Source organism: Hyperoodon ampullatus (assembly GCF_949752795.1).
Source record: "Hyperoodon ampullatus genome assembly, chromosome: 7".
In the NCBI taxonomy this organism is placed as follows: Eukaryota; Metazoa; Chordata; class Mammalia; order Artiodactyla; family Ziphiidae; genus Hyperoodon; species Hyperoodon ampullatus.
In genome coordinates this window covers 8,028,783-8,055,177 of record NC_136920.1, presented here as the reverse complement: position 1 = coordinate 8,055,177, position 26,395 = coordinate 8,028,783, and the positions used below count along the sequence as shown (strand labels likewise).

Sequence of the window (26,395 nt, the reverse complement as noted above, 5' to 3'; positions counted from 1 at the left end):
TAGACCCCGGTTAGCCCTCTCCAGGAGGGAGCATCGCAGGCTAGCCCCCAGGCCGGAGCACTAGGTGAGCGCACACCAAGCTGGGCGTGCTCGACTGGGGTCCCCAAAGGCGGCTGGACCCCCGCAACTCCTCCAGAGTCTGGCACTGGGAACAAGGGGTTGGCAGAGGCCATACCTAACAGGGGGCAGAGAGGGGCTGCTCCTCTTGAGTGTGACACCCTGGGCCCTCCCAGAGCCACATGTCGCATGTCGGGGGCAGACCTCTCCTCCCTTCAGCTCAGGGAGGCCTGCTGCTTCCACCCCCTGTGCCCCCGGTCCCTGCCTGCCAGGCTGGGAGGAATCCCTCGGGGAGAGCATGGGCCAACCCCTGGCATAGACCCACGGCCAGCTTTGGGAGCTGCACCAGCACTGGGGTCTGCTGCTGGGCAAGATGGGGGAGAGTTCTCTGCGCCTGTGATGGAGGGTCCCAGCAGCTCCCAGGTGCCACCCCGTCCCAAGATGCACAGTGGGGCAGGTGAGAAATAGGCAGATGATGGAGGGGTTTGGGGGATCTGCACCAGTCCTAGTGGCTCCCCCTCACCCGGACTCCCAGGGGTCCGGGGTTCTACTGGCTCCTGATATGAGTGTGTGCTTGCACATGCCTTTGGTCTGTGTGATGGGACACCCCCCCACACACACACATGCTCATGCATACGTGGGCACACTCACATGTCAGCCCAAATGCATAAACGAACTCAAGACCTGATGACCTGCCACCACTCCTGTGCACATGTGCACAAGCTCCTCTTACACGCACACAGACACACACATACACACCACGCACACAGGCACGCGTCCTCCCCGGCCAGCCTGCCCTCCCTGCCGGAGGCGCCTGCTGGCCCCCTGCCGCCTCATGCATCTTGCCTGCCAGCCTGTCCCTGGTGCCCCCATATCCTTCACACCTTCTCATCTCGCTGCTCCATAGCAGAAGTCAGCGTGGCAGCTGTGCCCGCGGGGAGATGGATGAGCCAGGCGGCGGGCGTGTAGAGGGGCCAGAGAGTGATGCCTGGAGGGGACGGAGCTCTGGGCTCCACCAGCCGCACTGTCAGGCAGGAGCGATGCTCTCAGCACGGGGGCGGGGTGGGGTGCGGGCCCGGGGGGTGGAGCATGGAAAGTGTGAGGCTGTGTCCAGGCCCCATCCCACCCCATCCAGTTCAGCCCTGCTGTGGACACCCTGCAGAGAGTGCCTGGGGCAGGACTGAGGGGACCCCAGCCGCAGACCCTGTGCCCGCTCCCTCCCCGACACTGACTTCTTGTCCTGGGTGGTGCAGGAGACTTCCGCCCGCCCTACCTGCCCTACCTGCACTTCCTCCCTGCATCCCTGTGCCTGGACGGCTGTCCTGGGTGGGGAGAGTCTTGTCGAGCTGCACCCCTTCCCCAGCCTTGACGCCCCCTGAGCCCCCATGAGCCCTGAGCTCATTACACACCTGGAAATGCGCATCTGGGCTGTGCCACCAGCCACATATGGATCCCCCTGGAAGAATGCCCAAGGTACTGAGGCTCTCAGAAACACATGTGTGTGCAGACACACACACACACACACACACACACACACACACACAACCACGGAGCACCTGGGGCAGGCACACGCCTGGACACCCACACACACGGGCACACAGAGATCGACTTACTGGCCCTGGGAACGCAAAGGGGTTGGAGCCCTCCTCTGGGTCATGGCCTCCTCTGGAAGCCCCTCTGCTGGCCCCAGGACAGTATTTCTCCAAGTTCCCCCCAACACACACACACACACTATGGGATCTTCCCCCTGGGCACTGATGAAAAAGCGTGGGCACAGAGACAGCCATCCCCGGCCCCAGTACACACAGAATGTCCAAGACCACCCTGAGCCAGACCTGCCCCAGATCCTGAGGTCACAGAGAGGGGCCATGCAGGTGAGAGGACATGAACCACGGACCCCTGGACATCTTCCATTTTATAGAATGGGAAACTGAGGCAGGGAGGTGTGGGGATATGGCAAGAAACATGGTACACAGTGGGTGGCAAAGGGGGGGCCCTGGGCTCGAGATTGTGCCCCACGACCCCCTGTTCAGAAGGGAGGGCTGAGGCCGGGCAGGTGTGGCCTGGATCAGGAACCCTGGCGGGGGGAGGCCAGTGTGGGCAGGGCAGGCACGGAGAACGTGAGCCTCTCAGTCTGGAGGAAGGCAATGCCCTCCTCATAGTAGGCAAGCTCGTTGATGAACACAGGGTCCATGGGGGACTCACCCTCATATAGCACGTCCTCGCCGCTGAAATCTGGAAGATGGGTGCGCCAGGCCGCAGTGGCTCGAAGTCTCTGTCCTGGAAGAAGAGCCAAGAGCCAAGGTTGCTGGGGCCGACCTCTGCCCTGGCCTCAGTGCGGGCGACCCCAGCAGGGACTGCCTAAGAGATGCCCCTCACTTATGGCCCTGCCCACTTGCTCCTTCACTTCCTCGATCAATGCAACAGGGTGTCTGCTGAGATGCCAACTGGCTCTGTGTCTAGAAATGGAGACACCAGTCGCCTTAGAAAGACACTTGTCATTGTGGAAGTATACCCTAGTGGTTACGGGCACAGATAGTGAAGCCTGCGTTCAAAGCCTTGCTAGCTGTGTGACCTTGAGCAAGTCACTTAACCTCTCTGTTCCTCAGCTTCCCCATCTGTAAAATAGGGATTATTCTATCTCCTCCTATTATCCTGAAGTCTAAATTAAACAGCTAATAGTGCTTAAAACAGTGCCTGACACATAGTGAATATAATATGTTTATTAAATAAATTTTTAAATTGTGGGAGAAATCACTCAAAATGACTTTATTCAGCAGCCACGAGGAAGATGGGCCTCTAGCCCTAAACACTGAAAGGATGGTGCCCCCTCTACCATAATGTTGTTACAAGTAAAATAACACCTCAAAATAAAACATGAAGCTGTAATAAGAGCCCACAAAGACTCATTATGGAGGGTGCTCTGGATGGTCAGGGCTTTGCGGTGGGTCGGGGAGGGCCGGTGTCAACAGAGCTGGTGGCTCTCTCTGAAGCTCCTCCCACCTCTGAAGGCCAGGTTGAGGGGCTTGGGAAACAGGTACTAAGCAGGCTAGGACCCTGCCGCCCGGGACTGCAGGACATAAAAGGCCACTGGAGGGCATGGGCACTGCTCAACAGCGACCCCATGTGGCAGCAAGTAGAGCAGCAGCTGGTGGGCCGCCCATTCTTCCCCACCTCCTTTTCGCTAGGTGTAGAAGCAGGATTACCCCATTCCTGTGACAACGAGGAAACGGAGGCCTGGAGATGGAGATGCTGGACTCCCTGCTAACGTGCATAGGGACGCTCGTGGAATTAATTGGAAGGGTTTAATTAAAGAGAGGGTTCTGTATTTGCACCTCTAAGCAGGTGAATTGGGTCCTGCCTGCTCCACATCCCCTCCCTTCCTCCGCCTTCAGCAGCCAGGGAGGCGTGTCCAGGCTGTTGAGGAGCCCCCTCCTGCTCTCCGCAGGCGCTGTGAGGATCACTGTGGCCCCGAGTGCCAGGCCTGCGTGTGGGGTTCCCCGGGAGGCAGTAGGGGCGGGCATGGGGGGCCCAGCCTCCTGTCCTGCTCCTGATTCTGAGGTGCTGATGACCCACCCTGAGGGAGGCACCTGTGATCCCTCCCTCTGGGCCTCAGGCTCACCTGACACCCCAAGGCTGTGACCCTGGAGTCTCATACACCCGCAGCTGAGGATGCACGGTGCCGGCCAGGTCCCCGGCCTCGGTGCGTGGGAAGACCACGCTGCTCACGGTTCCATATGCTTCCATCTCCATGCCTGTGCAGGAGGCTGGGTCTGTGAGCCCGTCCCTCCCTCCAGGCCCAGGGCAGAGTGGGCAGTGGGGAGCCTGGCTCCTTGGTCCCGGGGCCACGCCCTCTCCTCTCTGGGCCTTAGTTTCCCAGCAAGACCCCGGGGGTCTCTTGAACAGCTCGATGAAGTCTACAGCTGCGGCCACCAGGACCCTCATCCTGGTGAAAAGGTTGGCCCGCAGCACCCTTGGGGCCGGGGCGCAGCTCCAGGGCTGGGGACCGAGAAGGGAGGGGTCAGGCGACGCCCGAGAGAGGGGGCGCTCCAGACCTCAGGCCCCGACCCCGCCCATCGTCTGGCCCCGCCCTTCCAGGGCCCGCCCACTTCTGAGGTCACCACCTACCCTTTCCGTTCTTGTTCGCGGTGTGCTCGCTCTAACTCTCCTCTCCCCGCCGCTGGTGCCGAACGACCCGGCCGGGAGCTCAGGGCTCTGCAGCCGGGGGTTGGGAGGGGCGGGTCAGGGCCCCAGGCTACTCGGGAGTGGAAGATGAGGTGGGAGTGCGGTGAGGGGGGAGAGCCTGGAGGGAGCTCTCGCCTCCCTCTGCCCTCCTGTGGGGAGGGGAGAGAGGGACCACAGGGCTCGGCGTACCGCAGGCCCCGGGGACTGAAGCCCAGAAGAGGTGGCCGGGCAGGGCCTCTGTCCCCTTCCCCCCTCCCCTGCTGTGTACTCTGGGAGGCTAGGGCCACCTGTAGGTGGTGGCACAGGTGCATGGCATAAACGTTGTAGGTGCCTTCCATGTGAGGCCGTGGTGTTGTGGAGGTCTGGGATAAGTAGAAGGCCGGCCCGAGGTCTTGGGCCCCAGCAGCTGGTTCAGGTCTCTGGCCCTTGACACCTCGTGTGGGTCATCCGCGTTGGCCCTGGCATTTCAGGGGCGAAAACGTAGTGTCAGCCCCTGACAGTCTCCGTCAGTGATCAGAGGGTCAGAGTGTGTGAGTGGTGCGGAGGAGGGCAGCCTTGTGCTGCCCGACAGGACTGAAGCCCCTGAGACCCTGCAGGAGGGACAGAGCAGCTCAGGGGCTCATGTGGATGCCTGCCTCCTCGCACGGCCCCAAACCCTCGGCCTGGCCCTGCCCACCCGCCTCATCAGCTCTCAGCCGGCCACACCTCCAAGCACTGTGCTGGTCTCGCCTTCAGGCCTCGTACCTGCTGGGCCCTTCCCTGAAACTCCTCTCCTCTCCACCTGGTTAACTTATGCTCACCCTTTGGGGCTTGGCTGAGATCCCGCCTCCTTCCGGAAGCCTTCCCTGACTGCCCTTGACCAAGTTAGATGCTTCGTGTAGCCCCCACCCCTGCATTTAGCCTCCTGGTTTGTGTTCGCTGAGTCCTTTCTCTGTCTCTGTCCTTTCTCTGTCCTTAGTAAGCTGAGGACAGTGCTTCAGTCCTATTCCCCATTCTCTCACCTGAGCTGGCCTGAGATGGGGCTCAGAGATGGGGCTCGGCCAGTATCCACTGAAGGAAGGTATAAACAGTGGTTGTGTAAACGCGGCCTGTGGGGGGCTGATCTGAGGCAAGCCCAGGGTCTGGGGAACCCAGAAGAGGCCCCGTCTCAGCCTGGGATCCGGAAGGGCTTCCTGGAGGAGGTGACATCAATCTGAATTTCTCTAAACTGAAAAGGGAGGAATGGGCATCACAGGCAGAAGGGTGCCTCCTGCCGGGTGGAGGGACTGGACCAGCTTAGCAGGTGGGGGCCCTTGGCAGCCCTGCACTTGGCAGCCCTCCAGGGCTTTCTCTGGGGGAGTAGTCTTCATCCCAGGCTTTAAAGAGTCCCTACAAGCAATTTCCCAAAGCCTTGTGCAGCTCCCCAGCGGGAGCTGTAGCAGCAGGGCAGGATGCTCACCTGAGGAAGGACCCGGTGAAGGCATGACTGAGGTCATGGCCCACGTAGCGGCAGCAGGCGGCTGAGGCCACCGGGTTGGCCAGCCGCACAGGCATGGTGGAGAGGCTGAGTCTCTGCACCTCCCCTGGGACCCGCAGCCAGTGCCAGGCCAGATAGGCGCTAGCTGTCTCGTTGCCGTGAGTGGCCCTGGTCACTGCCACGTGGTGCAGGGCCTCTCAGGGCACCAGCAGCCAGCACATCGCCGTGTGGGGTGGCGCACCTGGTGGGTGGACCCGCTTAGGCAACCCTGGCACCAGCACAACACCCAGTGCTTAGAGCTGGGCTGGTGGTGGTGAGCTCCCTGAGGCCTGAGGAGCCCAAGCCAGGCGGGGCAGTTGCTTGTCCAAAGCCGCAGCTGGATGTTAGCTCAGCGGTGTCCCACCTGCACCTCCAGTGGTCCAGGTTGGTCCCTCCGTTGGGCCCCTTCCCTTGAGGGTAAGCATTGCCCTCCCCTGCCTTTCTCTGAGGAGATCATTTCTCTGCTCCCTTTGGAGAGAAGGAGTTTCTTTCTCCCAAGTTGAGAAAAGGGGCCCAGACTTGGGAAGATGGATTCACCAAGGCACACTCCCTCTAGCAAGAGGGCTGTGCTCCCATTTTATAGATGGGGAAACCGGGCACAGCAGGGGAAGTGGACAGTGTCACAGGAGCTGGCTGTGGAGTGTCAGGTTCCAGGCGACTCCCATTCCTTCCTGCCCCTCCCCCATGCTCCTCTGAGCTGGTGCAGGGGCCTTAGGGAAGGGGTGGTTACCTGTTAACGCAGGTCTCAGCTGCCTGGGCCACCAGGGCTGGGATGTGCACTCCTGGAACGATGGGTATTTATGGGCCAGGAGATCCCTGGGCAGGAAGTGTCTGTGCTGAGTTGGTGGAGAGCAGGGGGCAGGAGTGGGTGATGGGCTGAGGTCCACCCAGAGGTCAGTAGTGCTGGGGTCTCCCTGCCTGCCTCTACCTCACACTGTTGCTTGCTGCTGCCATGGTCCATTGAGTCCATGTCCTGCGGCCAGGCCCCTGCTCTTGCCCTTGGTCCCTCTTCTGGGAATCTCAACATCCCCGCCTCCTGGGGCCAGCTGGGCCTCCCGCTGGGGAGCTGCACAGGGCTTTGGGAAATTGCTTGTAGGGGCTCTTTAAAGCCTGGGATGAAGACTACTCCCCGAGAGAGCGCCCTGGAGGGCTGCCAAGTGCAGGCCGTTCATTGCCCAGGTGTCCAGCCAAGGGAGGGCAGGCCTGGAATCCACCACTGGCTGAGCCATGGGCCACCACCAGTCCAGGCCACTACAAGTTGCCTGTTGAGACGGTGCCTTGGTGGCCACCCAGATGAGGAATGTCCCCCTCCCTCCATCCCTTCAGCAACATGCTTCTGTCCCTGCAGCCCTCAGAGGGCCAGGGTCACTCCTGGGTCACCCTTTACCCTGAAGGGCTATGAGCTGTGGGGTCCCAGCTTTACAGCTCTTTGATGCTTTAAAGAATTTCAAAATATTTCATTGTTTTTGATCGTTTTCAGGGACAGGTATGACTCAAATGATTCAACTTGCTTTGTTTTGGAAATGACCCTCAGATCCATTTTATAGATGTGGAAACTGAGGCTCAGATCGGATGTCCAAGGGTACCCAGGACACTAGAGGCAGAACTGGAATTGGAACCTGGGGGGTGTCCAATCTGAGCGCACTCTCCTCTTGCTGCTCTCAAGGGACAAGGGGGGAAGCATGAAGACGAAGTCCCCTGCACGTGGCCCCAAGTCCTGTCCTTTCCCCAGGAGCCGAGGGCGGTCCAGTGGTCCCTGAGGAGAGAGGCGCTGCTGGGCAGTGACCGTCATGTCACCAGTGCCTACTGTGTGCCAGCACTGGGGCCCTGAAGCTGGGCCTCCCCCAGGCGTCTTGTCCCAGGCCTTCTTCACGACCAGGCTGAGTCCTCCCAGGGGGTATCAGTCCTGCTCCAGAACCAGGCCCAGCAGCTGGGGCTCCCTCCAGGCCAGCCCTCTTTGCAGCTGCTCGTGAGGGCTGGGCTCACCCTGCACTTTCCTGCTCTCCTGCTCACCCTCATAGGTGGAGCTATGGGACCTGTCAGGCCTGCTGGTACCTCAGGAGGGTAGCTGGGGGGGTGGGGTCACTGAATCTTCATGGGCAACTGGCCCTGGCGTCATTCGCTCTGTTCGTGGGGCTGGACCTGGGCTCTGGGAGGTTGAGTGACTCGGCCGATCCCCTGGCCAGGGGTGGTGGAGCGAGTCAGTGGGGTGTCTGCCTCCCTCTGGGTCCCTGCTCCCCGCTCCGCTCAGGGTGGGGGCCTTGAGGCCCTGCTTTCTAAGGCAGAAGCCGCAGTCTTTGAGAGGCCCTCCCAGGCTGCCGGGATTCTGCTGATTCTCTCGGTGCTGGGCCTCTTGGGAAGGAAGGAAGGGTCTGAGCAGCAGCCCTGGCTATCTGGGGGGTCGCTGGAGACCAGAATGCTTCCTGCCAGGAGGTGGTGGGCCCCCAGCTCTGGGGAGGACAGCCTTAGGGGGTCCTGGAAAGTCTCACTTCCCCTGGCTGGGGTCCAGCGTCCCCGTCTTAGAAGGTATATACATATATATATTTTTTAATTTATTTATTTTTTAAATTGAAGTATAGTTGATTTACAATATTGTGTTATATATATATATATTCTTTTTAAAATTCTTTTGATTTTTAAATTAATTCTTCATTATAGGTTATTACAAGATATTGAATATAGTTCCCTGTGCTATACAATAGGACCTTGTTTTTTATTTTATATATGGTTGTATGTATATGTTAATCCCATACTCCTAATTTATCCCTCCCCCACTTCCTCTTTGGTGACCATAAATTTGTGTGTTTTTTTAGTTTTTGTTTTAAATTTATTTATTTATTTAGGCTGTGCTGGGTCTTAGTTGCGGCATGCGAACTCTTAGTTGCGGCATACATGCAGGATTTAGTTCCCCAACCAGGGATCGAACCTGGGCCCTCTGCGTTGGGAGCACGGAGTCTTAAACACTGGACCACCAGGGAAGTTCCCATAAATTTGTTTTCTATGTCTGTGAATCTGCTTCTGTTTTGTAAATAAGTTCATTTGTACTAATTTTTATTTTTATTTATTTATTATTATTATTTTTTTTTTCGCGGTACGTGGGCCTCTCACTGTTGTGGCCTCTCCCGTTGCGGAGCACAGGCTCCGGACGCGCAGGCTCAGCGGCCATGGCTCACGGGCCCAGCTGCTCCGCGGCATGAGGGATCTTCCCGGACCGGGGCACGAACCCGTGTCCCCTGTATCAGCAGGCAGACCCTCAACCACTGCGCCACCAGGGAAGCCCCTGTACTAATTTTTAGATTCCACATATGAGTGATATCATGATATTTGTCTTCGCTGACTTACTTCACTTCGTGTGATAATCTCTAGGTCCATCCATGTTGCTGCAAATGGCATTATTTCATTCTTTTTATGGCTGAGTAATATTCCATTGTACATTTGTACATTACATTGTACATTCCTTATCCATTCATCTGTCGTTGGACATTTAGGTTGCTTCCATGTCTTGGCTATTGTAAATAATACCACTACAAACATTGGGGTGCATATATTAGTTTGAATTAAAGTTTCCTCCAGATATATGCCCAGGAGTGGAATTGCTACATCATATGGTCACTCTATTTTGTTTCTTTAAGTAATCTCCATACTGTTCTCCATAGTGGCTGCACTGATTTATATTCCCACAAAAAGAATAGGAGGCTCCCCTTTTCTCCACACCCTCAGAAAGTGTTTATAGAATGGAAGGGCATCTGGGAGCCGGGGCAAGAGCTCCCAGGAACAGCAGCCCCCAATCCCAACTGAGTGTGCAAGCTCGTGCGTGTGTGCGCTGGTGTCTGTGTGTCTGAGGATCTGTGTATTCATGTCTGTGCTGTGTGTACCAACGTGTGTGCGAGCCACAGCAGTGAGAACAGTCTGGAGGTGGGCCTGCTGAGTCACACCTCTGAGCCCCAGGAAGTAGAGGGGACCCCCAGCCCCCACTGGCTCTGACACCCCTCCCTGACAAGCTGTGTGACTTGGGGAGTCAGTGCCCTCTCTGGGCCTTGGCTCTTGCCTGTGAAATGGGAATGAGGCTCCCTCCTGGGTCCAGGCAGCTGTGAGGAGTGAGGGAGCAAAGGGGCAGGTGCAAGCTTGGAGAACGGACACATGCACAGCAGACCCCAGCCTGATGGAGCGCAGAGGCATCGTGAGTATCCAAAGGTCCAACTTCTTCACTGCAGTTGAGGAACTGAGGCCCAGAGAGGGGTCAGAACCTGAACCATCCCACAAAATTGTAAGTCTTGGCTCAGGAGAGCCACGTGACCTGGGAGCCACACCCAAGGGCCACTGTCCAGTGGCTTTGGTTTTTGTTGTTGCTGCTGCTGTTGTTTTTGGCCACGCCGCGACATGCGGAATCTTAGTTCCCCAACCAGGGATCAAACCCGCGCCCCTTGCAGTGGAAGCATGGAGTCTTAACCATTGGACTTCCAGGGAAGTCCCTGTCCAGGGGCTTTGGAGCCCCTGCCTGACCCTCTACCATCCTGACCGGGTTCTGAGTCCCACTTTGGCCTCTGCTCACCCCCTCCTGTCCGCCTTTCACAGCGCCCTCATATCAGGTGTTCCTTTATGCCCCCCAGGACCACCCTGCCCACTCATTCTTGCTGGCCTAGTGTCCTGGGGTGGGGGTGCGAGGAGGACTCACCCCATACTGTTGTTTTTCTTAATGACCCACTCTGGACTGTGACCTGTTCCCAGAGTGGAACCAGCATCTAAGGGACCCTGGGACCACCCCCAAGCCTTGGGACAGCAGCATGCCATGATTGCTGGACAAGCAGAGGCTGCTGTCACAAAAACTGTGACTGTGACAGAGCCCTGGGAAGCTCTGGGATGTGTGTGGCCAGTGGCACTTCTGCAGCCAGGGCCTCTGCCCAATGCTGGCTTAACTTACATGAGAGTCTGGACTCTACTATGTCCGGGGTGGGGGCCCCTGGGCCCCAGACACATATGAGCCCATTAACACTCACACCAACTGTAAGAGGTAGGTGGGAACCCCAGTCTACAAGATTGGGCTTATTCTCCTTTTCACTGTCCATGGAAATAATATGCCTTGAATCTAAAAGTGGCTCATTGGGCCTTTACCAGCCAAACCAGTCAGGTTGACCTTGGTTTGGCCTTGTCTTGGGTATGAGCTTGACCAGCCATGCCATCACCTACAGGCAGACCTCAGAGACCCTGCAGGTTCTGTTCCAGACCCCACAAGGAAGCAAGTATCGTAATAGAGCAAGTCATAACAGCTCGCTGGTTCTGACCTGATGACCTTTCGGACAGTTGCGCATATGTCGGGTCAGGAAGGTGGGCCACAGAAGCTTCCTTGCTACAGTAAAGACAACATCTTTAGGATAAAGCCAGACCTGGGTCATCTGGCATAGTCTCTCCCCACCCCTTCCCCATCCCCACCCCCGCCCTTGGTCCCTTGCCCGAGACTATGATGCTGGGGGAGGCCACCCCTGTCCCAGAGTCATTAACCACTTTGGGGTCCCCTAGGAATAAGTGAGTAAACAAGAAAGGGGCTCACTGAGGGGCTCGGCGGTTCCCTCTCTCGTGGGCCTTCCCTGATCAACATGGGGCTGCTCAGCTGGACGAAGTGGGTGCTACTGTTGGCACCAGAGTAGGACCCTGACCAGCCGGGGTCTCATGTGCACTTTTCCTGACTCCTGGGCTGTGCTGATGGGTTGGCTGTCTCTAAAAGCAAAACCACAACATCTGCTGCCTCATAAGCCGTAATATACAACACAAAATGACTTGCCTGTGTGCCAAATTTTGAAACTTCAACAACTATCAGAAGGTCTCACCTTCTCATAAAAGTCTCATAGCCTGAACAAGACACTCAGGAAAATGTCCACGTTTACAAGCTTGCTCCGCATCTTGTAAGGGATGGAGACCAGACTGACCCTCTAAATATAAACCCTAAGACCCTCTAAATATCGACTTTTACTTTTGGTATCCTGCTGACATAGATCAACCTAACTTGCAGATTATCAAAAATACGGACTTCCCTGGCGGTCCAGTGGTTAGGAGTCCGAGCTTCCATTGCAGGGGCACGGGTTCGATCCCTGGCCGGGGAACTAAGATCCCACAGGCTGTGCAGTGTGGCAAAAAAAAAAAATTATCAAAAATATAAAATGCATAATTAACAATTCTAATGAAAATTTCTCACAGTACAGGTGAGAATCAAAATCAGCACATCATAAAGTGTCTTCCAGTAGGAGGTGCTCCCAAGTCCTGAATATGCAGATATTAAGCAAGCCCCCACCCACACCCCAAACAAGGACTATTCCAAGTCCAGGCCTTCCACTTCCTCAGATCTTTAAACCCAGGCGGTTACACAAGAACCGCTGCTCAGCCTTCTGGCTATTCCTTCAATACGTCTTGGGTCTGGGACTCTGCCACGCATCGGGGCACCCTGCTCATGACTGAAATACTCAGTGGGCCATCTTTCAGTCTCAGAGCCCAGCCCCTCCCCTGGGCGACTGCTTACTTTCTTGAGAGCTCAGCTATGTATTTGAAAATCAGTTTGTTTCTGATCCAGGATCTCTAGGTGTTTCTAGCAGGAGACTTTTCAGGCTCTCTAACACGCCGTCGAGAAGTTAAAGATAGTTAAAATCTTACACTGTAGAGTCTTGGAATCAGATAATTTTACAATTACCCTGGGGCAAGGACTTCCCTGGTGGCGCAGTGGTTAAGACCCCACGCTCCCAATGCAGGGGTCCTGGGTTCGATCCCTGGTCACGGAACTAGATCCCACATGCATGCCGCAACTAAGAGTTCTCATGCCACAACTAAGGAGTCTACCTGCTGCAACTAAGACCCAGCACAACCAAACAAATAAATATTAAAAAAAAAAACATTCAATGCCAACATTGTGAATGTACTAACTGTCACAAAAGTGTTCACTTAAAAAAAAAAAGATAAGAGGGCTTCCCTGGAGGCACAGTGGTTGAGAGTCCGCCTGCCGACGCAGGGGACACAGGTTCGTGCCCCGGTCCGGGAAGATCCCACATGCCACGGAGCGGCTGGGCCCGTGAGCCATGGCCGCTGAGCCTGCGTGTCCGGAGCCTGTGCTCCGCAACGGGAGAGGCCACAACAGTGAGAGGCCCGCATACCACAAAAAAAAAAAAAAAAAAAAGATAAAATAAAATTACCCTGGGGAAGATTGACAAAATCACAGAAGCTGAGACCATGACACAGAGTCTGATCTTCCACTTAGGAATCCAGACCTCTGCCCAATCACCTTATCCAGAGGTGACAGAGACATCAATGTCATACTTTACAACCAGGCCTGGAGCTGCCAAGGGGCTCCATCATTCACATCTGATGGCTTAATTAGGCTTTCCAAAAGAACCGGCCTGCTGGGGCTTGCTGCGGTGACAGTTACCCTGCTTGTCCTGGGGGTGTGTGTGTGTGTGTTGCTTGTCATGGGCGTGGCCTGTTATGTGTGTCTGTCTGTGGGTCTTGTCCATGTGCCAGGAGCAGCGAGAGGAGGTATGGAGTCTTCTGATGGGGAACTTACCTTGGTGTGAGGCATGTGATCAGAAGCCATGCTCCCTCCGTGTGCCTGGGCCACCCTTTTATTTGCTCATCACCGGAAATGACTTTGAAATGAGACCAGTTGTAGAACCATCCTCATCCCCTCCCCCACCTTGCCCGGCATGCCCAGGGGCCCACACGCTTCCAAATGGCACCCTGCCCTGCATTCAGAGGCCTATTACCCAAGCATCTCGTTGCCCATCTCTGACCGGAATTTAGCTGGAAAACTGCCAGGAGAATGTTGCCACATCTGCCGTCAGAGAAGTTCCGTTCCATGCCAGAGGCTTGTGGGGAACGGGAAGCACAGAGTGCTGGTCACACCACATGACCAGTCTTGGTCTGCTTGTCATTGAAAGTCTGTGTATGAGGCAGGCAGTTTTCAGCCCTTCATCTGTCTGAGTCTAGAGACCACCTGGTAGGGAGGCTGGGGAGAGGAGACTTGTGGCCCTCACTGTCCCCCATGACTGCAAGACCCCCAAATCTGCCAAAAACAACTTGGCAACTAGTTCATGTTGGTTCACAGCGGACCCTGGGGGTTCCCTTCCCAGGCATCACAGACCATAGGTTTAATCACCTTCCCTAGGCTGGGTCCAAAAAGGATCCCGCTGGTTCTCTGGACAAGGTGGGGACGGAGGCACGGGGTCCAACGAGGGACTCACTGTAAGTTACTCTGCGCCAGCCCTGGGCTAACAGAGCCAAACTTGCCCTGTTCATGGAACCCTCAGTGTCTCAGGAATTTTTTCATGGTGCTCCTAGGCCAAAAGAAATATCTAATAGTTCTGTTTGTGAGTTATTCTAGGTCCAACCAATAAGTACTTAGGTTCTAATAACTTAGTAGTCACTTAGAAAATATAACACACACCAAGAGAAAGAAAACCGGTGTTTACTTCATTCTTTAATAACCACCACGACTTAATAATTGGCTGTGTGCACCGGCCAGCTTCTCAAGCCTTGGAATCAGACTGGAGACGCCCAGCCTATCACTTCCTATTCCACAGTGATTTTCACTTTTTATCCCCAAACCACAGGAAACCCAGCTTCTCAAAGATAGACATGAAAGGATCGTGGTGTGATCTAACAGTGAAACTGTGAACCACCTGAACCTATTAATTTGCTCACAGTGGGTAGATGTCCAAATTTTAGAAAAGTTCAAATATCCTCTGTGCCCTTGTGAGTTTCCTGCAGGGCCTGGGGACCTTGGTGCCACCACAGATACACTTTACAGAGGAGGAAACTGTGGCTCAGACGGGCCGACCCCCTGCCTGAGGTCGCAGAGCCTGGCTCTGGGGCCCCCGCTGAGGCTTCTGGAACCAAACTCAAGTGAGGACTGTATGGGGCAGAGAGAGGGGGCCGCCGTTTACAGGTGGAAGAACCTAGGAGACCTGACGCTGAAGTGGGTGTAGACTAGTCTGGCAGTCAGCCAGGGATGGAGGGCGTGTGAGGAGTGAGGGATGGTGTGGCCCCCAGCTTCTGTGGTGTGGATCTGGGGCGCAGTTGGGGGCTCCAGGACCCTCCTGTGGCCCCCTTGCCTGTCCTCACCCCGCTCTTCGCAGTGGGATCTCAGTTCCCTCTCCCCACGGTGGGGGGCGCCCTCGGGCTGTAGGGGTCTGCCCCTCCCACCAGCCTCTGCATCCCTCACAGGCATCACAGCTGAGGCTGTAGCCCAGAGACATCAGTCGCCAAGTTTACCTGGGCTCAGACGTCTATATGCCCCAGGCCCACACTGGACACGGGTGACCTGCACTCGGCTCAGAAGTGGACTTGGCCCCCAAAGGAGTCCCTTGGGGAGCTGTGGGCAGAAGCGTCCCAAGGGATAAAAAAAAAAAGGATGGGGGTGGGCAGGAGGGCTGGGGACGCTTGAGAAAGGGGCAGCGGGACCTGGTTTTCTGGACTTCGTCCCATCCTCTAGACTGACGAGGGACTGGCAGCCCCATCACACTCCGCTGAGGTCCCTACAGACCACCCAGAGCGCTTCTTTGTCCTGAGCGGATCTGGTGCGACTGGCAAAAGCCTGCGGGTGTGGGGAGGGGCGGTGCCTCCAGGAGCCAGGACAGCCTGGTGGGCGGGGCTTAAGGGACCACCGCGCCCCCCCACCCCCGCCTCCCCAACTCCGAATCAAGGCAGACGGCCACAGTGCCCAATGGGCAGGGTCAGCCAGGCATACACCCCGGGCGATCAATGTCCTTCCACAGCAGGAGACTTCCCAATCAGGACAATATACAAATCTCTTTATTGCTCATTTTCTCAAAGTCGTACCTCTTGGCGGACCATGGGGATAGGATGTGCAAAGCGGGCGACGCGCACGGCCCAGGCCTGTAGCCGAGAGCTCGGACGGGACTGGCGGGGTCCCAGACCCGGGGCTGGGCCCGGCAGGGGGTCGTGGAGAGCGGTCCCTGGGGTCGGAGGAGGGTTTCAGCTGTGCGGTCGGTCCCTCGCACCCTGGGCCTGGCCAAGAGGTCTCAAGGCCCCACCCTCCCTTGGAGGGGGCTGCGGGGAGGATCCCAAGCTCCCGGTGCCCCGGGGCTCTGGGAGGGCCGTTCCTGAACCCGGGGTGCGCCAAGGGTCCTTCCAGAAGTTGGCGCGGAATCATAGGGGCCCCGACCCGAGACGCGCTAAACCGAGGCCGGCGATCAGGCTTGGCCCCTCACTGCTCCTCGGGCCCGTCGCCTCCCAGCGCCTGTTCGTAGGGGCAGGGCCGGCGGCAAAGACCGGCTGGTTTGGGGCCGGGCCCTGGCCCCGCGGGCGGCGCCTCCTCCTCCGCGCAGTCCCCCCAGCCGCCGCCGTGCTCGCCCTCCGTGTCGCTCTCGTCCGAGTTGTCCTCCTCCAGGTAGCGGTAGCCACGTACCTTGTGCTGGGGCCGCGGGATGCGGGGCTGGCGCGGGACCACTCCCCGCCGCAGCTTCTGCTCCATCCACAGGTACGAGGCTGCGGCCGCCACCAGCGTCACCAGCAGCACCGTGAGCTTAGCCTGGGCACACAGGGAGGGATGCAGGGGACCCGCGGGCGGCCAGTCCTGCGCCCTCCCCGCCCAGCCCCTCGCCCCGATAGGCCCACTCCCATCTGGGACTCGAGCCCTGCAGCTCCTCTGCTGTTCTTCCCTCCTCCTGGGAGCCGCCCATGCTTCCTGGGCACCCTCCTGCCCAGCCCTGTCCCTTATGGTCACCCTATCCATCAGGGCCTCGGTTTCCCTAACTGTAATGATAATCCCTTTGCCTCACAGGGTAGATGTGAAGGGAGGCCTGGCCCTCCCTTACCAGAGCTTAGAATACTGTGTCCCTTACATGTGGGATCATAAGTAATGCTTCTTAGAGGTTTTGACTGTAACAGGCAGTCAGAAATAATTTTAAATCATAACTCAGTACGTACACACATATTCACAGGCATACTCCCTGCTACTCCCTATTCCATTTCATTTTTTATAAAGTTGGTCAGGACCTGCTAAACTGACCCACCAATAGGTGAGAGCAGAGGACGAGGACCCGAGAGCCAAGAAGGGAGACAGACCCTCGGCATCCAGCTCAGAGCCCAACGTCTAGAGAACAGGTTACCAAACTACCCACAAGGCGGCTGGGATGTGCCCACAAGTAGAGAGCAAACTGTGAACCCTTTCAGAGATGGGTAAACTGAGGCCTGCAGGAGGTGAAGCGGTAAGTAATAAGCCAGTGATGGGTGTGGGGCCGCCCAGTGGACTTGGCCCAGGGCCTGGCCTGGGGCAGTGGTGCCCTTCAGGGGCTGTGAGGCCAGGGCGGGCACTCAGGAAGTTTCTGTTGTCTAGGGGGTCGAGTGGGGGAGGGGGACTCACCTTCATGGGCAGGCTTGAGCCCAAGTAGACTGTGAAGATGGCCATGGCCTGCCACCAGTGGTAGATGGTGAAGATGAAGTCTTGTCTCTCCTTGTCCTCGTACAGGATTCCCAGGAGTGCTGCAGGTGGGCAGGACAGGGCAGAAAGGCGAGAGGTGCCAGCTGGGGCCCAGAGCTGCTGTCCTCCCACTAGTGACCCCCCGATGCCCTGTGCCGGTCCCAGCCCTTGGCAGGAGCGCCTAGAAAGCCGCTGTAAACCGGTCCTGGCTGGCCCCCTAGTGTACACACTGGTTATCACGCTGCCTGGGAGCTGAGCAGAGGCTGCAGCAGCGGGCCCCCCTGCTGGGATGCAATGGGCCTGCTCTGGGACCCATCTGTGGCCTCAGAAGTGGGAAGTTCTGTGAGCAGTCACATGCTGCCTTCTTCCGAACCCCAGGCACGCAGTGCCAGGCCTGCAGGGGCTGTTTTTCCTCACCCAGGGCTCAGGGAGAGCAAATCGCTGTAGCAACAAGCTTTCTGCAAATCAAACCTGAAGCTGGGAGGGAGGAATTTGTTTCCCAAAGCATCCTCCCCTGGGTGGGGCAGAAAGAGCATCGGACAGGGAATCAGGAGACTCAGATTCCACTCTCAGGACTGAAAGGTGGAGAGAGTTGGCACAGAGATGTGGATTCAGATGTTGGGTCTGTGGGTGACTCGGGGTAAGTGAACTCCCCAGAGCCACTTTTCTCATCTGTAAAATGAGATGACACGTATATGCTGTGCTGTGAGGTTTTAATGGGAGAAAGCCTGCACGGCACCTGGCGAATTGTACCCTCGCCAGCCACTCAGGACATTGACACTCCCATCCTGAGGTCCTGCAGTGCGACTGTACCCCATCCGGGTGCTGTGAAGAGACACGGAGCCCCCCCCCCCGGGGGTGGGGCATGAGGAGGGAGTAAGCAGAGCTGGGCAGAAGAGGACGCTGGGATCTGGCCCAAGTCCAGACATATCATGGGCTCAAGGTCCAGAGGCAAAACAGCCAAGACAGTGTGGTCCAGGGTGTGGGGCTCCACCCCCTATGGCAGATATAGTGTCTGACTCTCTCTCTCGGATGTTGGGTGCTGGGGTTGCCTGAACCATCCCCTGCCCAGCCCGCAGCAGGCATAACCTCCACCATGCCATATAGGGGTGATGCTCAAAACTGCTAACGGCACCGGCCCATCAAAACAGATGCCAATGTGGGAGACCCAAATGGCTGCACCCATGTGTGCCAGCTGCATGTCACTGGCAAAGGCTCACCTGTGGGCCCAGAACATCACACAGATGAAGTCTGTCCCACCCCCTCCTTTCTGCAAGCAGGGCCCCAGGCCCCAGTGCCTCCTCCCTAGCAGCCCAGACTTGGGGCCTGGACTCCGCTACTCTGCAGACTGCTGTTGGGATTTTACAGCCTGCTTCTAGCTCCTCTCCATAAAAATGCCACATCTGCACTTACCCCCTGGGGTATGGACAGGGCCACCTGCTGCGTCCCATGCTCCCTGGGGCACACACCCTGACATCTGCTTCCAGTGTCATGAAAACTATGCCAGGCTGCGCCCTATCCCCTAGTATGAAATGAGGCATCCCCAATGTGTTTTTTTCCACTGTCCCTAAGAGGTGTCCACAGAGCCCCATATCCAGCCCATGGAGCCACAAGATCTCACCCTGACACCCATGCCCACCCTGGGGGTCCACAGGATGTCCATGACGTGCCTCGAGGGTGTTCACAGCCCTCCTCATCTGTTCCTTCAGTGTCCACGGGACTTCCTGCCACCCCTAGAGTGCGCACAGGGATCCCCACCTACCTCCACCAAGTGCACGGGACCCCATAACAGCCCTCCAGTGTGCCCATCAACCCCATCTGTCTGTCCCTGGGATGTCTGTGCTCCCCTCAACCGCCCTGAGGTAGCCCCAAGGTCCCCTGCCCAGCAATCCAGGGCCCACGGCTATACTCACTGCTAAGCCCCGTCTTGTTGAGGGCACTGCCCACACCCCAGAGCACGGCTGCTGCATAGAGGATCCAGATGTGTTGCAGGACCCGGGGCTTGGGGGCCCAGAAAAAGAGGCTAAGAGTGAGCAGCAGGTGCAGTCCAGCGCCGGCCACCAGGGGCGCCGGGCGTGGCAGCCACAGCCCCAGCAGGCCCAGCGCAGAGGAGGCCGAGGCGCCCAGGCTATAAGCCACGAGGAGGTACGCCAGGCGTTCCAGCCCCACCGAGCACACGCCATAGCCCTGGGGGAACAGGGGTGAGGGTTGGAGGTCAGCCGGCCCAGGCTCTGGCCGTCACCACGAGGTCTCACTTCAGGCCACGTCCTGCCCTCTCTAGGCCACCACAGGGCCAGCTTCCTCCGAGGCTTGTGGGAAGGTTCCTCGGGGACAGACAGTGAGAAAATGCTTGGACAGTGTCCCCAGACACCAAGGCTGAGACCCGCATGGAGCCAAACACTTTACGGCTGTTATCCCATCTCAACAGTGTAACTCCTCTGGAAGTGAGCATAGTCATTAGAGACTTCACAGAGGAGGAAACAGGCTCAGAGAGGTGAAAGTAGCTTTCCCAAGGTAGGGGCGGGATGGGGGGAGAGAGGGAAAAGGAGAAGGAGGGGAATATCTGGGCCTACAATTGTCCCTTGGTGTCTGCGGGGGATTGGTTCCAGGACGCTTCGCGGACACTAAAACCTGCGGATGCTCAAGTCCCTTATATAAAATGGGGTAGTACAGTGGGCCCTCCGGATCCGCGAATGCAGAGGGCCCACTGTACTTGTACATTCTTATACTTATCTATTCAAAACTTATTCGTTGTTATTCTGTGATTCAAATTTAACGGACGTCGTGTAATTTTATCTGGCAACGCTCTTCAGGCTGCCCTTACCAGGGCGAGACCAGTGCAGGCAAAGAGCACCTCGAAGCCGCTGTAGATAAAGAAGGGCACGAGGTGGCGCAGGCGGAAGTCGCGCACGTGCTTGAAGGGCAGCTGGAAAATGTTGCCCCAGCCCACGCTGCGCAGGTCGATCTCCTCCGTGGGCCGGTACGCCGCGCCGCAAAGGCCCAGCACCTGCAGGCAAGGAGGTGAGGGTGGGGGCGAGCAGCCGGGCATCCTGGCCCCGCCCCTCAGCCCCAGCCCCGCCCCCAGGCAAATCCACAGATGAGCCTCTCAGCCCCGCCTCCAGCCCGAAGTCACGCCCCCAACGCCTTAGCGCTGCCTCCTGGTCCCACCCCCAGGTTGGCGCCACACCTTCCGACCCTCGGCCCTAGTTCCAGCCTGGGTCACAGCCAATCCTCTAGGACTCTGTCTTCAGCTCGACCCCAGACCGGGCCTGGAGCCCCTCTTACTGGCCTCTGGGATTCCAATTCCTCTCAGCCCGCAGGCACCAGCCACATCTCCGAGCCTCAAGCCCAGCTCCTCGGCTCAGGCCCCCTCCCCAGGACTCAGCCCTAACTCTGGACTCAGAACAAGCCTCCAGCCCGCCCTCCGTGCTCCCAGCCCGCATTCCTCTCTCCCCGCCACGGTCCCCAGATCTGACCCCGTCACACGCCCATCCCGGGCCGCACCAGCAGCATGGCCAGGAAGGCCACGGCCATGAGCACGCTCTCCACCACGATGAGGTTTCGGCTCCGCGGTAGCGTCCGCAGAACCGTCTTGTTGAAGCCGATGAGGATGCCCTGGCTGTTAGTGCCTGGGAAAGGGGAGGGTGGGGGGCATCGTGAGGCAGGGAGCAGGGCACACTGTCAGCTGAGCCACAAAGAAATGCAGCAAAGCAGGCGGGTGAGGGGAGGGTTAGAGGGGGTGGGTGAGGACCCTGTCGGCAAAGGCAGGGTTCCTTTGGAAAGCACTTTGGAGGTGAGGGCCACTGGGGCTGAAAGCACCTCCCCTCCCTCCTGCCCTATTGCCCCGAGGCTGCCGTGGGAGCCAGTCCACCTCCCACCTCCACACATTTGCCCTGCATTGAGGGTATACTTGGCCCTGAGAGATCCCACAGGCAGCCTCAGCCCAGATGGTGCCTCCTCCAGGCAGCCTTCCCTGACGCACCCCACCACCACCCCAGGCTGGATCAGATGTCCTAATGACAAGGCCCTGTGCCTCGGTCATCAGAGCTGTAGGACACCAGGCTCTCAGCTCTGAGCCCTGTGAGCGAGGGCATCCTTTCTGCCCTTGAGGGCCCAGTGTCTGCTGGGTGACTCAGTGGGGGAGGTGAGCAGACCTTAGGGACCCCACCCCCATGAGCACTAACCACAGTTCTGCACGTTGCACAGCGTGTGGTTCAGGTCATACAGGTAATGGTTCAGGAAGTAGATCATGGGCAGCTGGGCGCAGGCAAAGCTCAGCTGTGGGCAGGAGAGCAGCTTGGGTCAGGCTTGGGGCATGAAACCGGGCAAGGAGCACAGGCACAATCTGGGAGGGGGTCTGGGCACAGCCTTGGGGGAACAGGAGCCCTCCCACCTCTCGGGGGTCAGCCTGGTGGGGGGGGGCCAGTGCAGGAAGACTTCCTCCTGGTCAGCACTGTAGACAGGGAGGGAATGAGGTCTCCGTCACCAGAGGTAAGCAAACAGGAGTCGGCCCAAGAAAGGGCAGTGGGACTAGAGGGCTGAAAGGACTGTGGAATGGGCTCCAATATGTGATTCTGGGCCTGGAATACCCCCCGCCCCTGCAGTGTCCCCATACATGGCACTCACGTGGAAGAAGCTGTAGAAGATGGCCTGGAAGACCAGGAGGTAGGGTGCGTGGGAGCCCCGAGGCGGGCGCCGCTGGGGGCCCTGCTCATCCTGCTCTTTGTAGTGGGAGTACTCGTAATATTTCTGGGCCATCCTGGACCACAAAGGAGAGAAGGCTCTCCCCAGCCCAATGTCTGCCAGATGCCTCCACTTTCTGCACCCAGGCTTATGGACTGGCCAGCCAATGTCTCACAAATGGGAAAACTGAGGCCCGGAGGGCGGATGGGTCTGGTCCCAGGTCCCCAAGATGAGGTGGGCAACACAGGAGAGGCTCTGCCAGGTCTCCAGTCTCCCACCCTGCTGCCCACCAGGCTCACCTGGTGATGTAGTTGCCCATGGAGGCCCAAAGAGGCACAATGGCCATGCCCAGCGCCACGGCTGAGGGCACAAGCGTGTAGTAGCGCTCCCAGTAGTTGGTGGAGACAAAGAGGGCATAGATGCCCACAGCCAGGAACATCATCCACTTGGTGCCAAAAAACCTGCGAGCAGTAGGGAGGATGAGGATGCGGGCACCACGGGCCCATCCAGACTGTTGCAGCCCGAAAGCAGTGCGGCCACAACTCCAGGCCCCAGCTCCCGAGGCTGTATAAGGTGGGGAGGGACCCCTGGCCTTGGAGTCGAGGGTCCTAAGATAAGAGTCTCAGAGACATGGACTTGCTGGTGGCCTCAGGGGAGCCACTCTAACCAGACACCTGTAACGTGGGCTCTGCCCCAACCTTGAGCCTCTCACGGCCACTGCAGGGATAGAGGAGATAAAGCGGGGAGAGGGTGTCATGAGTCAGTGGCCCTTGGGCACATGCAACCCTCATTTGTGTCCTGGGCTGACTCGCCAGCCCCCCTTCTCCACCCATGTGCAGTGACTGCAGGACCCAGGTGAACAGCTGAGGGACTTGTCCCAAGCTGGGACTGAGGACCAGAGAGAGGAACCCTGGCGCCCCTTCCCCTCTGCACTTTGCCCTTTCAGTCCGCTGTGGTCAGTCGGGGAGTTTTTTGTAGAACAACGGGCTCACTGGCTCTGGGAAAATGTTGCGCTGTGTTAGAGGCAGGTTGACGAGTGACAGGATAAGGCCCCATTCAGGGCACTGGAGGCTGATCAGGCTAGACACAACCATTGCTATCTTTGGGTTTGTTTTGAGTATTTGTGCTCATTATTTCCTTTCTTTGTCTGAGTTTCCAGGAAGCTCAAAGCTCAATGACTCTGGTTTTCTGATACAATTACTTTCTCTTCTACTGCAGGGTCCTGGTTCTTTAATTATCTTTATCTTGCCATATAATAAGTTGACAGGCAGCCTCCTCAGATCTATTTGGGGAAGGGCACCCAAACTGCACTGTAAATTTTGAAACAGCAAAAAGTAAAAATACTAGCACTCATTGCTGGTGAGGCTGTGGTTTTAAAAATGACACATACAGCCAGAGGTCACGCAGATGGTACGGCCCTTTGGAAAGTCAGCCTGGTAGTTTGGGTCGGGGGGCAAGCATGGGGTTTGGAGTCACTGCCTGGGTTCAGACCTTCAATCTGCCAGTTGCTGCCTGTGGGAATGGGTTCAACCTCTTGGTCTCCCTGTGTCTCAGATCAGAGCATCCACCTTGGATTGTAGGGAATGCGATACGCTTATAAAGCGCCCAGCACATAGGAAATGAAATGAGTTTGCCATTAATAATACTGCTAGGTTTCAAGAGCCGTAAAGCCTTTTATATGCTTCTGACCTAGTAAGGGCAGTTCTGAGAGTTTATTCTAGGAGGCTTGCTTTCTTTCCTTCTTCCTTCCTTCCTCCCTCCCTCCCTTTCTTTCTCTCTCTCTCTTTCTTTAATTTTAAGATGAGGAAACAGCCAGAAGCATAAAGAGAACATGCAAAAAAGGAGAGGGAGCCGCAATGTCCAGCCCTGAGCCACAGTTCAGTGCCCCCACGTCTGCAGAAGATGCTCACATCACGAAAGTCCCCACTGTGAAGCAGGCCAAGATGTGTGCGGTGAAAAGAAAGCAAAAGTGACACTGCACATGCACGCCCATACACGTACTCCAGGTGACAAGGACAGAAACGTTATCCATGCATGTGTGGGAAACAAAGTCAGCCGACTGCCTGGAGGGCTTGGGAGGGGTTTTCTTTTTTCTGATTTCAATTATGATTCTAATGTCGTTTGAGCGATTGTGATAAAAGAGTTTGAGGGGGTTGTTATTGTTTCGGAAAGACAGGGGAACTCATCTAATGTGTCCACTGATCTCTGGGTCCCATCTGTGCACAGATCTACTGCCTGGCGGTAGGGTACTTGTGGAGGGCATTTTTTGCACTGCACCAGATGCCACTAAGGCTCAGGTATGGAGTAGACCCCCTGGGGCACCTGCCCAGCCACACCCTTTTCAGCGAGAAATGTCCCTCAACACTGCCACAGCTGACTGGGCTCAAGGTGCGTTCCTGGGCTTTGCTGGCTGATCAGATTCTCTCCAGAAACTCCACAGCCCTGATCTCAAAAGGTCATTGTAGCTCCAGGCCACAAAGGAGGGCATGAAGATGATGCCACATGGTGTATGGGCAATCTGAGGGAAGGAGCCTGAGTGAATTTCTGTTGCTTGAAACCCAAGGTGCCTCGGTTGCAAAGCTCTTGTTTCTTCCCCAAACCTGGTTTCACCCCTTCTCTCTCACCCCTCCAGGTAGGCAAGTTCTCTCCCCACCCCACCCCCCAAGAACACCAGGGCAGCTGGAGACCCCATGTCCAACAGCCCTTGCACCCCTTCAAGATCAGGGAGACAGCTCTCATAGAGACAGCAGCGTCGCACCTGATGAGCACAGGTGTGTAGAGCAGGGCCACGATGGGGGTCACGTTGATGCCCATCAGCATCTTGCTGTCGATGTCAGGCAGCCCCATGTTGCCGTATTTCACCTCCCGGTAGGTCTCGTCGTAGTGCAGGATCAGCTGCATCTGCAGGAGGCCTGGGAACAGGGAGCAGGCATGGAGGGGGCGACCTGGCTCTGGGGGCAGCCAAGCAGAGGCTGGAATGCAAGCCTGGCAGGGAGCTCCAGGCAGCAAAGGGATCCCCGATTCCAATGCCTATGAGGACAGACGGGAAGCCCAGGCTGGGCCAAAAGTCCTACCTGCCAGTGGCCACGACAGCGACCTGAATCCAGACCCCCGCCCCGCCCCCCCACCCCCCGTCCCTCCGCCAGCCACTTGGACCCCAGCGCCCCTGATTCGAAGGCAGCAGACCTGCCCAAGGCGCCCAGGGCCCGCCCACACACTCACGAAGCCTGTGGCTGGGCCCCGGGGACACTGCACCGTCCCCCCATGTGCGGAGGCCGCAGCTGCAACTGTGAGGGCGCAGACGGAGAAGTGAAAGAGGAAGGGAGCCGACTGGCCCCAAGGTTTCTCTTTTCCTGAGAAACCTCAGGTCTGGGGAGGGGAACGCGAGTGAAGGGGGAAAGACATGGGTCCCAGCGCAGAACCCGCCGGGCCATGCCACCTCGCCTGGCCCGTGGCGGAATGGCGTGGCCAGAGGTCCAACCCGCCAACCCGCGGGGCGCAGCGGGCCACCTACCCAGGTAGACGCCATAGGTGAGCATGACGCCCGCGCTGGCCGCCAGCACGTTCTTGAGCACACCGAGCCGCTTGCGGCGGTAGTAGCGGCGCTCCTCCTCCTCCTCGTTGTAGTTGGGGTACGCGCCCACCAGCTCGTCCAGCTGCGGGGCACGACGGCGCTCGCACCCGGCCACTGCACCCCCGGAGCCCCGCGTCCATCCTCGGCGGCCCCCGGCCCCCGTCACCCCAGCCCTGGGGCCGCATCCCACTCCCGCGGGGGAGACCCCGGCCCTCCCGGTCCCCGCGCCGCCATGCCTTCACCGTCCCCGCTCACCGGGGCCTCGGGCCCGTCTGGGACCCCGAGCTGGTCCTCATCGCCCTGCGCACCCGCGGCACCCGCCACCGGATAGAGCGGCGGCTCCGCCTCCATGGCTGGACCAGCCGGAGGTCTCGTCCGGCAGCGGACCACCACTTCCTCCGGGCGCCGGGACCTGCCTCGCCCCGCCCCGCCCCGGGGCGCACCTCCTCCACGAGGGGAGGGCCTGGCGCCGCCGGGGGCGTGCCCAGCGCGTGTGCGTGTGCGTGTGTGTAGGGGAGCGCCCATGTGTCCATCGCCGGCCTCCGGAATGCGAGGTGCGAGTCGGAATCCCCGCCCTGCCACTTCCCGGCGTTGTGACTTTGGGGATTAACTCCACTTCTCTGTGCCTCATTTTCCTCACCTGTAAATCAGGGATACTCAGCACGACTTCCAAGGGCTCTTTCGGGATTACTGAGTTAATGCAAAGCCTTAGGAAAGTGCCAGACCCATAATAACTCCCCTCAGCCTTACCACTGTCACTCATCCCTACCCCACCTCCAGCCCTACCCCTACCACTGTCATCCCTGACCCATTTGGTGTGTTTGCAGGTCAGCAAAGAGCCCTCATAGCGGGGGGAGAGGGCTCCCACCACAGGACTTGGCAGCCCATGCCCACCTCCCGCTCACCCTGAGCTTCCTTTGGGCACCCGTAAGTGGGAGCTCTGGCAGGGCCCCTGGGAGGCCGAGATTGTGGGGGCTGCTGG

The 26,395-nt window shown here is 57.9% G+C and overlaps 2 protein-coding genes across 4 annotated transcripts; both read right to left on the bottom strand.

The window, feature by feature from the left end:
* Positions 1-40: 40 nt before the first annotated feature.
* On the bottom strand, positions 41-5,919 carry ACY3 (aminoacylase 3; the record flags this gene model as incomplete). The annotated part of the gene is given in 10 exon segments (XM_079707717.1): positions 41-145; positions 942-1,045; positions 2,134-2,292; positions 2,295-2,337; positions 3,718-4,027; positions 4,029-4,056; positions 4,167-4,272; positions 4,574-4,700; positions 5,681-5,895; positions 5,899-5,919. Coding segments are annotated over 10 exon segments (1,218 nt in total).
* Positions 5,920-15,510: 9,591 nt separating this feature from the next.
* Positions 15,511-25,764, bottom strand: UNC93B1 (unc-93 homolog B1, TLR signaling regulator; the record flags this gene model as incomplete). 3 transcript variants are annotated; one of them, XM_079709272.1, is made up of 11 exons in its annotated part: positions 15,511-16,265; positions 17,100-17,218; positions 19,070-19,343; positions 19,981-20,163; positions 20,661-20,785; positions 21,341-21,434; positions 21,783-21,915; positions 22,139-22,300; positions 24,598-24,751; positions 25,354-25,495; positions 25,669-25,764. In XM_079709272.1, 11 exons carry the CDS (start codon positions 25,762-25,764, stop codon positions 15,942-15,944), a joined length of 1,806 nt encoding a protein of 601 aa, XP_079565398.1. In that variant the 3' UTR covers positions 15,511-15,941. The 3 variants fall into 3 exon arrangements, with proteins under 3 accessions (XP_079565398.1, XP_079565399.1, XP_079565400.1); XM_079709273.1 differs by having other exon boundaries at positions 20,068-20,163; XM_079709274.1 differs by lacking the exon at positions 22,139-22,300.
* Between the last annotated feature and the right edge of the window lie 631 nt (positions 25,765-26,395).